The following is an 11,916-nucleotide window of genomic DNA, read 5'->3' on the forward strand; positions in this document are numbered from 1 at the left end:
TTTGAGCAAGTCATCGCAGGTGTTTCTCAATTACCGTATTTGACGGATTACAAGACGCACCGTTTTATAAGCCGCACCCCCGATTTTTGACTCACATGCGAAGCAAAAGTGAGTCTATGTACTCACCCGAGTCGTCCGTCCGTCCGGCCGGCCGGCCGTCCGTCCGGCCGTCCGTCCGGCCGTCCGGAAAACTTTAACGTTGGATATTTCTTGGACACTATTCAGTCTATCAGTACCAAATTTGGCAAGATGGTGTATGATGACAAGGCCCCAAAAAACATACATAGCATCTTGACCTTGCTTCAAGGTCAAGGTCGCAGGGGCCATAAATGTTGCCTAAAAAACAGCTATTTTTCCCATTTTTCCCATTTTCTCTGAAGTTTTTGAGATTCAATACCTCACCTATATATGATATATAGGGCAAAGTAAGCCCCATCTTTTGATACCAGTTTGGTTTACCTTGCTTCAAGGTCAAGGTCACAGGAGCTCTTCAAAGTTGGATTGTATACATATTTTGAAGTGACCTTGACCCTGAACTATGGAAGATAACTGTTTCAAACTTAAAAATTATGTGGGGCACATGTTATGCTTTCATCATGAGACACATTTGGTCACATATGATCAAGGTCAAGGTCACTTTGACCCTTATGAAATGTGACCAAAATAAGGTAGTGAACCACTAAAAGTGACCATATCTCATGGTAGAAAGAGCCAATAAGCACCATTGTACTTCCTATGTCTTGAATTAACAGCTTTGTGTTGCATGACCTTGGATGACCTTGACCTTGGGTCAAGGTCACATGTATTTTGGTAGGAAAAATGTGTAAAGCATGTGAGTCGTATGGGCTTTGCCCTTCTTGTTAACAAAAAAATTGGGACAAGCCCCGTCACTATATTAGCCGCCGTCAAAAAAAATATAATCAGATCGTGTCAATCGATCAAAACAACCAGGCAAACGAAAGTACGGTATTTGGCGAAATCGGCTCCGAGAATAAACAAGTGAAACAAAGAAGAAAAGTGAAAAAGTTTGAAGAAAAATATCACACACACAATTTGTAACCAACACACACATGTAGTCCCGCCCGGAATAAGCTTTTTTGGGATGATTTACGACTTTTGCGCACATTTCGAGCAGACGAAAACACAACATGGCGGCTCTCGCTCCTCCAACTATCGCGAGACACAAAAAAACAAAATCTCGCGCACGCGAGATCCTGATACATCCGATGTTTCTCTGTACGCTATCTTGTCACGACAACTTGTTGACAAACGAAGATTCGCGAAAGAAAGAGAAAAGTGCCGAGTCTTGAGTAGAGAGCTAATAAAGTACTGGTAATCGCTAATCGAGCGAAATGAAAATCCGCGGCAACTTCCATTAGGTGAATGCTATTCAAGTTTAGGTAACGTTTTAGCTGCATCTTTTTATAAGGCGCAATGCGATTTTAAAAAAAAAATCGCAGCTTGTAGTCCGTCAAATACGGTACAGTGCAGCGAATGTCCCTTGAACTTTTTAAGGTCCAAATCGTCAGAAAAGTTTCCTAAATGGCGCCTTAGGTGTACTAAATTTAACAATTTGTTTCTTTTCTTGCCAGGTGATGCCGGTGCTGCACAGAGAGATAGAACAACTCCTGCGCTCCTTGGATCAGATGGAGAGCCGAGCCCATGCCGACCGACTACGCACGCAGCAGCTGGTCTCCCAAGTGGATCAGCTGAGCGGTCAGGTGCGAACACTAGAACGCACGGTGGCCATGAAAGACGCCACCATCGCGGAGCACGAAGTCCGCATGCAGGCCATGGAGTTTGCGCGCTACGACGGGACTCTGCTGTGGAAGATCTCAGACTTTGACCGCAAGCGCAGGGAGGCGGTCAGTGCCAAAATGACCAGCATTTACTCGCCGGCGTTCTACACGGGCGTGGTGGGGTACAAGATGTGCGCGCGGATTTACCCCAACGGGGACGGCATGGGCAAGAACTCTCACTTGTCGCTCTTCTTCGTGCTGATGCGCGGCCACTACGACTCTCTCCTGCCCTGGCCGTTCCAGCAGAAGGTCACCCTCATGCTCATCGACCAGAAATACCGCGAGCACGTCATCGACGCCTTCCGCCCCGACCCCAGCAGCTCGTCTTTCAAGCGGCCGACGACCGAGATGAACATTGCGAGTGGTTGTCCTGTGTTCATTCCCCTGGCCAAGTTGACCAACCCGCAGCATGGCTATTTGAAGGACAATACGATGTTTATCAAGATCATCGTGGAAACGGAAGGTCTGGATAAATACACTGAGTTTAATCCCCTTAAAGGCCCACTACCTACAGCCGCGCCCCCTCAGTGACTAGACGGCCGTGTAGGTATTTCTTCATCTTCGTAAGAAACTGTCCACATTTTATTAACCTTTTTTTTTTTACTGTTTTTAAAATTTGAGGCATTGCTATTTTTAGAATTTCAGCACTTGTACAGAGTTAGACACTGGGTATGCTTTTTAAATAAGACACATCTTTTGGGGATTCTTTATCTCACTCTTTTTCTTGAATGCTTCTCAATGGTGGGGGTATGATTCAATTAAATTCAATACAAGTTACAACTTTATTATCTGAATGTGGCACATACAGAAATGTGTCTTTTGGCTTGTACACAAAGATTACATCATGTCAAAATCATAGCTTAGTTCACTGTGGTGTACGCTTCTTTCTTGCAGAGTTTTTGACTTGAACAAAATGACTCAGTTTTCGAAAGGGTGTGCTTTTTAATAACAAGACATGTCTTTTGAAGATTCCTTGTCTCGCTCTTTTTCTGTAATGCTTCTCACTGGTGAGCGGATCAACTAGCTAAGCCAAGTTTTTAGCTTCACTGTCTTAGAATTTTTGTTGAAAAAAAAGTTTCAGCACAACTATTTGGAGGGAATCTTCCTCTTTCTTCCGGTTTTTTCTTTTCTTGGATCCTTTACTTTGACAGATAGGTGAAACAGGAACAGTGGAACCTGTCTGTAGTGACCAGCCAAGGGACCGACTAAAAGTGGTCTTTATGGACAGGTGGTCACTATGGAAAGGTGAATTACAGAGAGAAAAAGCCCGTCGGGGACCCTTTTTTGGTGGTCGTTTTGGACAGTTGGTCGTTCTCAAGAGGTGGTCGCTAGGGCAGGTTCGACTGTATTGGATTAAACAAGGTTCTATTCACGTGTCGTATATCATGATACAGTAGTAATAGGAATGACAAGTAAGGACACAAACTCAAGCAAAAGCTTACATGAAACAGGTATTGTGGTATGGCACTTTCTCAAAACACTTTGATACATCATTGCAAAAAGCTGTGTTCAAAGGTCCGGCTCTTACATTTGACGTCATTACGCAATTGCTCTGTGAAACTCCCTGCCTCGACTTAATTGTTTTCTCCCCTATCTTTGCTTTCTTTGGGGGAAGATTCAGGCTGAAACAATGACGATTATTTGATGCGTGCGTTGAATAAATGACATAGAACGGTTTTCACAGAGAAATGCAGAGCAGACAAGGACTTGTTGATGTTGATTGATGTTTCATAGGAATTCTGCGTGACATGCCAGCTTGCTTCTGTAGGAACAGACCCTCCCCCCAAAATCTTAAGAAAATCCTCCTTAAAAAGGAGGGAGTCTAAAAATAGGGGTAAATTCACAGAGGTTATGAACATAAAATATGAGAAACAAAAATAATAACCAGCAAGCAGATGAACAAGCAAACAGAATGCAGGGACATTTTTTTTTTCTTCGAATCAACCATGCAGTTACCATTAAACATTTTACAAGTGGTAGAAACACATTCTTTTCATTTGTTGTTGTTGATGTTGATGTTGTTGTTGCCATGGACCATGAGATGCCACGTAACACTTTGGTCACTGGAGATCATGAAATCCTTAAATTGTATTATAATTGCAACAGACATTGGTACTGCCTGGGATGTAACGGGAAAAAATAATAGTACATGCACATATGTACTGAAAAGCATCCGCTCACAATTACAGTGAAACTGCGGGCTTTGTAAATGTAGAACAGATTCACAGAATTTGATGCTGACAATTGTTTAAGACAGTTACGATTTTATTTGAGACTTATTTTTTTCTTTTTTTGTGTGTATTCGTTACAATACAAATGAATTAGCGAATTAAAGAATGTTGTTGGGATAATGTTACTGGTGGTACATGTATTACAATTATTGGAGATTTGTAGACATTGCCTTTGTTGAAAGAGTATTGTCTACTGCAGAGTTGGTTGTCTTGTGTATTTGATTCTTTCATTTTGTAATCAGAAGAAAGCCTCAGTTACAGTTACCATGGTCACTCAATTACTGTTGAACAAGCAAAATGTTCAGGTTTCAAGAATAATTGGTATGTGAATGGGATTTCCTTTATTACCTCTACAAGTGTATCTACAAGAGACATTTGCTGTGGATCATTTTTGTGAAGAAGAAGCAAGACTGGTAGATATGTATCCATGGATTTGATTGTGAGCTTCAGCTTGTTTTTGTTGAGTTGCTCAGAAGGGATTTTAAGAATATTTTGGTAAGAGTAAACATTGTAGTGCTTTGCCTTCCCTTTATACTGTTAGCTAATTGAAGATAATAATAATAATAGTAATAATAAAGATAGCTTATATAGCGCCGCTTCACAAATTTAACTATGCTCTTAGCGCTGTACATCGAGATATAACAATTTCAATAATATAAATACAAAGATGATATTATCATAATACACATTTACAAATATCACTCACGTGCATACATCCTCGTGCACACCACGCGCATACACACTCCCACTCATTAGCAAGTGCTTCCATCCCCCTGCCACTGAGATGTTCATATACATAAATATGATAAATACAGGGGAACCCTGCTGTGAGGACTGCCAAAAGAATAATAGATTAAATCATGTCTTTCTTCTTCTTCTTGTCGATCACACGTCCATACTGTTTGACAGGACAGCGAGACAAAATCATGTCTTTATAGGAGGAGTCGAAAAAGGGAGATAAGTTTAGACATAATGAACATAACATGAACAAGAGTCGAAGCCTTCAAGGCTCACGTAAGAAATCGACAAACAGTAACACAAACTCAATCACTCCGTGACACATACACACACACAGTAAGCATAGGTGACACGGTGCAAGAGTGCGAGACAGACACTAGATCTAGTGTCTGTCTGTAGCCTACTTACGGGGACACGACTGCCAGATGGCCAGATCGACACTGCGCTTTCGACAGCGCTTCCTCGCGCAGACACTGGAAACACGCTGTGCAGATTAACCTGTAGGAAATCGCCTTTGGCATCTTCTTTATCTATTTTTCTGGAGCTACGAAGCCGAACAATGTGAAATCGTCTTCTCCGAATCGGCGAACTGCAGCTCGGTGATAACTGTATCTATACCACAATCCTTCACGCAATCTGACCTAACCTTGACCCCTGACCTGGTCTACATACCACACATGACACAAACCAGTCAGCTGTTTTTACCCCCCCCCCCCCCCAAAAACCCCCCACCACCCGTTTTCTTTGGATACACACTTTAAACTACATACGTGCCGACGAAATGTCGATCATTGCTTCAATACTTTGAAGCTGTTGCTTGAATAATAACCAGGTAAAATTAGTATTTCGGTGTTCAGTCAAATGTTAAAGTTTCTACCACAGACATACATACATATGCACGCACGCACGCACGCACGCACAGACAGACAAAAGTTAGCATCGCATAGGCTACACTTACGTGAGCCAAAAATCAAGTTCTGAAAAAGAGGGGGGGGGGGGGGGGGGGGATTGGAAGGGATGTCTTAAATTTGGGATTGTGGGTAACGTTTTGGGATGCAACTGTCTACTTCTTGTCGCTGAAGTGTTCATGTGCAATTTGGAATGGTATTTTGTGTTTTTCTACTGGGTTGATTTACGAATGCACGTGTACCAAAAACGCGCTGAATATTCCACTGCCAGAACGAAGAGCCAAAACATGAAAAGTTCAGCTTTCATTAGTAATGCTTCGTAGCTTTTTCCTGTTGTCGTTGGTGTTCAGAATGCAGCACCCTGGACACAAGCACACAGTAATCAAATTGTAATGTCTCCATGGAACATTGGATTTCTCTTCTTTCAGCCGTGTGACTTCCGAGGTCGACTCAAAGTCATATTTAGGCGGCTGGCCAAGACTGCAAAAGGGTGCATGTCTGTGTGGATTCATTCGTAAAAAGTAAGAACAATTCTAACTAAAATGGATCAATACATGCATAAAGGTTATTTGCATCGTTGACTAAGTTATGTCATGTGTGACCCTCCACCACGAAACGAGTCACATGTCAGTCACCTTTGCATGATTTTCATATTTTTACATTTTCCTAAAGAGTTTTTTATGCTCTATCCAGTGGTGAAAACCGTTTCAGAAAAGAGCGAAAACTGTTTGAGTTATAAGCCTGTGACTATTGGTGACCCTCACACTGTTACCAGACACTCCCGGACTTATATTAAATTAAGCCTAGCGCAGAACAGCGCGAGGTGACATGTGACTCATTTCGTGGTGGAGGGTCACATTTGATACAGATTTTGACAGTCATTGTTCCCCTCGACTGCTAACGCGTTCTTAAAGAATAATGGCTTTATGTGTAAATCTTTGTCAAATGTGAATTTGTGTCAAAATGTCATTATGTCAATGATGGAAATAACGTGTAATATCCAAGAGTGCAAACCATAGGGAGAGGGAAAATGTTTGACGGCCACACATCCAAGCGTTTTTGTTTGTATTTTACTCGAGAGTGATAAACACATGCTTGTGTAAATTTAGCAGCTTGTTGAGGATGAAATAATACACTGTATAAAGTTATCTGACAGTGAATAGACGATTTTCAAAAATAACTGTGTGAGGATTATCACTATCAGCGGTCTGGAAGATTAAGAGCCCCTGTATCAGGACAAGGTTTTCACAACATCCGGAGTATGCATGCTTCTCCCTTCCGATTGGCTGTATCCTGCGATACGGAAGTGTGGAATATGCTCCTTATGTTGTGAAAACCTTGTCCAAGGTTTCTTACTTTGTCTCTTACTTGTCGCTTACTCTTCCAGACCGCTGAAAACCCTGACAAGAGTTATTTCCACAACACATCTATTAACACATGCCTACACCTTGGAATGCCGGTTTGACGAGAACAAACCAGGAGAGCATCAGCACACATGTTTTGCCTTCATACTGTATCTGTAACCTCTGAATAAGATGTTCTTTGTTTGACATCATGTTCTGTACATGTTCCCGGATTGCTTTCGTGTTCCGTTAAAATTTCAGCAAGATTTCTTGTATTTCACCATCAAGTGTTTCTTTTTCCAAGGCAACACTGGGTTTTTCGGTTAGTAGATTTATGCTTTGAAGACAACAGGCAAGACAAATATGTTTCTATTTTTTTGTCACAGGTTCAAACTCTCAGAAAAACCAGTAGGTATGTGTGTGCTGGGTGTAGATGAATAATTCAATCTCTTTTCAGTGAGAAAGAATCATTCAAGCAAAAAAGACAATTCACTTTGGCTTACAAATGAAAAGGGAGAGAGAGAAAGTGCATGAAGAAGTGGCAAGGTTTTAGTGGATTTTGTTAAGTGAAAAAGCGAGGAAATATTTCATACGCACTGGCTATACGCACTCGGAGTGTATACAGGGGTCAGAATCTTGTATAACACTCCGGCGTTAACTTCCGGTCGCGAAGCAAATTTGCCATTCAACACCACTTTGTGACAGGAACGCTGAGCAGTTGATTATAAGGGTACAAAGAAAGGAAAACAATCTGATGCTCCACGGCCTTTGCTGTAACGTAGATTACATTCTCGAGGTGCACTTGAAAGACCAGACCGCATCGACACTCGGAGCGTCATTCGACGCCATTTTGCAAAGGAACGCTTCACTTTCGATTCATGGTATCAAAGTACGCTGGGAAACAAACACAGACAAAAACAAACACACACACAAAACTGATGCTTCACAGCAGTTTATTGTCGGAGTTTGGAACATCTTGGAGTGTGTTTCGACCTAGAAACGATGTATTCTATGTGAATGTACATTATTTACCAACCCTCGACACTCCGTAAAAGAGATAGCGGAAGTCCATACGTCAGACTGATTTTTCATTGGCTACTTCCTAACGACTTGTTTGGGGGCATTTCATTGGCTACAGATTTGTAACAGAGCTTTTCATTGTCGGAGTGTATACAGACCCATCGATTCTTTATACACTTGGAGTGGGTATAGCTTTTGCCTGTTTCTTATATGTTTTGAACAAGGAGAAGAATGAATGTTTTTCCCAGCTGCAGCAAGCTATCGTGTAACCACAAGTGCTGTTACTTTTCATGCAATAATTCATATGTGGTCCAAAAATATGGCATCTGACATTTGTATGATTGGTTCTAGAGAGAAGAATTGCAATTTGAAAATATACATGTATTTGAAATGTATTTCTCAGTAAAAAAAAAAGAAAAAAAGACGTACGTATACATGTACACGGTCCTAAAAATTGTAATGTTTTCAGATTGTTGTGGTCTTAAAAGGGGGGCCCCACTGTAGCATATGATGAAACCTCCGTCAAATGTACAAGACCATTGCTTTCGCCAACACATTGCTGCAGTATGCTGTTGTACATAGTCCTGGTATACACAAACTTTCTGTCCTGTAAATTGTGCAATAATGATGAATGACCCTGTGCAGCAGAAAAGACATGAATACATTTTCCGTCACTGTGGTTACTGGTGGAATTTATGAATACATTTTCTGTCACTATAGTTACTGGTGACATTTCTGTGATGCTCCGGATTGGACAAAAGTTTTCGTTTTGTGTTTTTGAGGTGACTTATTTCTGATTTTCTTACGGCTCGCCAGCTCTTGTTGTACAGTCTTGCCTAGAGTTCGGTTGTAGGGTTAATGCTTGGTAGTTCTGCCACCTTGGTTCACGGCTATGATGCGAGGTCTTTATACTTTGTAGCAAATCAGCTTACCTGTTGCAAAAACTACGACATTGGCGGCAATGACCTACCCCTAATTGTTTGCCCTGGATCCTAATTTTGTTGTTGAATGTTTGCTTCAGCCATTAAAAGGTACAATCCTTTCCAAGTGTATCATCATGTTCACCACCTCAGATCCGTCGTATGTACACATGCCAAAACTTAAGTGCGGCCGATTTTCGTGTCATGTGATTTTTTTCTTGAATTAATTTAGCAGCTTGACGTAGACGTATCTTCTGCACAGGAAGCAGCCAAGCTGTTCATTTATGGTAAGTGACCAAGTGGAGGGATGGTCGCATCCCATGTTAAAAGAAAGCCTGGCAAGATCTGAGATGGGGAGCCAAACTGTTGACATGGGAAGGGGTGTGTCTACAATAATAGCTTGGTTACATCATCCTGCATGTTTTGTTTGTCAGTTTGGTGCATGGGCAATGGTTGATTGGAAATGCTTGTAACCAAATTGTGACTGAGCGTGGTGTGAAAAAATAGTGCTTTTAAATCTGCTACATTTATCACATGCACACACACACACACAAACACACACACAGGCATGCATGTACACACACTAACACACACACACCACCACCACCACCACTACTTCTCATGTGATTTACAAACAGAGCACACACACACACACACACACACACACACAGACTTGCATGCACACACAGACATCATTATGCTTGCATTGTAATAGCTCACCCTGTTGTGTTGTTTTGGCCTTGGTTTCTAAATTTCTTCAGTTGTAAATGTTAAGCAACACTTAAGTCTTCATGCCCGTTGTCACGAACTGAAAACTCTGCCTGAACAATCCTTCTCATTGCGGTCAATGCGCATGCGCTAACATGGGGAGATTAATCGGGTCGTGAACAACCTAACCCTAACCCTTACCCTTACCCTAATCCTAACCCTAACCCTAACCCATGGTTCGATCGGTCAAAGGGTCGCATTTTTTAAGTCCAAGATTGGCGCATGTGCATTTACCGCAATGAGAAGGATCGTTCAGCAGAGGTTTCAGTTCGTGACACCGGTCTGAGATGTACTTAACATAATTATTTGTTCGCTATATTTTTTGGAATTATAGGATGTGTTTTCCAAAATAGTAATACTTAAATTTCGTTGGTGTATTCTGTCAGATGATTATTTGAATTTTGTTTGGCTCTTTTTTGCGGTACTACTTGTCTCCGAAAACCTCCTCAGAAATTAAGAAAATTCGTCCTTAGATCGTGTTTTGTTAAATATTTGTTTTAAATCATAACTTATATCTGCAACTTTCACAGTTCACGGCTTTATTTTCGTGTTTGTGAAAGGATTAACGAAGGAGCGAAAGCACTAATCACATGACGTCATCAATACTTGTGCTTTCGAGTAACAAGAGTTACTTCCCTTGCATTAAAATCGATGCAGCGACTTTGTCGAAAATCCGGCTCTAAACACAAAAATAAGGGTGCAAATAGCATGAATCAGGCATGACTTCTAATAGATATATGTCAAAAACTTCAATTTGAAGTTAGATTTAGTCATTTTAGATGGGGTTTGGGGGGGTTTTCAGAGTCAAGTAGTACCCCTTTTTTGTTGTTGTTTTGTTTAAGGATGCGTCGGAGATGCGTTGCCAACCCATACATTTTGTAGAAGTGTGTTCTGTGAGAAGATGATTATTTGAATTTTGTTTGCCTCATATCTGTTCTTGTTTTGTTTTAGGATGGGTTGTCCACAATGGTAATAACAAATGATGGTAGAAATGTGTGCTGTCATAAGATTATTAGAATTTTATTTGACTGATTTTTATATTTTTTTTTAGGATTCTTTGTCCAAATTGGAATGATACAACTTTTCATCAATGTGTGTTCTGTCATAAGATGATTATTTGAATTTTGTTTACCTCATTTCGTTTTTTGTTTGTTATAGGTAACAATGGTGGTACACAAATATTGTAGAAATGTGTGCTGTCATGAGATGATTATTTGAATGCGTTTGCCTCATTGTTTTGTGTCCACAATGGCAATACACCAATTTGGTCAAATTTGTTGTCATAAAATGGTGAATTAGATGACAAAAATTGGAACAAATGTTCTCTTCTTTTCGCATGTATAGTTGACATAGTATGTAGAAAAAAATCTGGCTTATGTTCCTGAAATATCATGGGATGCTGTTAACTTTTCTTGTAGTCTCTTTGTACTTTTTTTATTTTTTATAGTTAGCAGGCTTTCATTACAATGCCACTGCCAATGAATGGTCAAGATAATGCACTAACTACAGGTCAAGATAATGCACTAACTACAGGTCAAGGTCAAGATAATGCACTAACTACAGGTCAAGATAATGCACTAACTACAGGTCAAGATAATGCACTAACTACAGGTCAAGATAATCATAATGCACTGACTACAGAACAACCCCCTTTTAAGACCTCAAACAATCTGAGAAAATAGAGGGGGGGGGTGGAGGGTGGAGGGTGCTTTCTTAGGTGTGTCTCTCAACATGGGTTCCACTGTTCACAAAGGGACACAACAAGTTGTCCTTTTATTGTTGGTGTCCTCTCGTCGGAGGGACCTCACATTGCAGGGACCTCTGTCCATGATGTACTATATCAAGTAAGCGAAAGATGATTTCAAAACTTGCGGGTTTGCGTAAGTTAAGTGTTGTGTAAGATTCCTTTTTGACACAGTCCACAAAAAATTGTGATTGTCCGACTGTTGGACAGTATAAATCTCTTGCTTATGCAATATTAAAATTCTTGATTATTAGTACATATAGGGTGGTTTTTTTTTACTGTCTGGTAGTGTGCGGTAGGCACAGGAGATTATTTTCGTTGCAAACATGTAGATATAAGCATGTGTTGAAAATGGACCTTGTTTTCTTTTCTCATATCACATGGTTTGTAAATAAAAATGATGAGAATATTTACATGTGAAGAGTAGAGAGGTGACATTGCGTGT

At 40.7% G+C, this 11,916-nt stretch overlaps 1 protein-coding gene across 3 annotated transcripts in view; it reads left to right on the forward strand.

Moving 5' to 3' along the window:
* The window catches only part of LOC138949237 (TNF receptor-associated factor 2-like), a 29,304-nt gene extending 17,420 nt beyond the window's left edge, over positions 1-11,884 (forward strand). Inside the window, exons 9-10 of one of the 3 annotated variants that reach the window (XR_011450204.1) lie at positions 1,593-11,236; positions 11,267-11,884. Coding sequence is in view for 1 of the 3 variants with exons in the window: in XM_070321014.1 (XP_070177115.1) it covers positions 1,593-2,330 (738 nt within the window). In the remaining 2 variants the exon portion in view is untranslated. Of the gene's footprint in view, positions 1-1,592 lie in introns of all 3 variants that reach the window. The other 2 variants (XR_011450205.1, XM_070321014.1) reach the window with 2 other exon arrangements.
* Positions 11,885-11,916: the final 32 nt, after the last annotated feature.

The sequence above is a fragment of the Littorina saxatilis genome, linkage group LG15 (assembly GCF_037325665.1).
Source record: "Littorina saxatilis isolate snail1 linkage group LG15, US_GU_Lsax_2.0, whole genome shotgun sequence".
NCBI classification, from domain to species: domain Eukaryota; kingdom Metazoa; phylum Mollusca; class Gastropoda; order Littorinimorpha; family Littorinidae; genus Littorina; species Littorina saxatilis.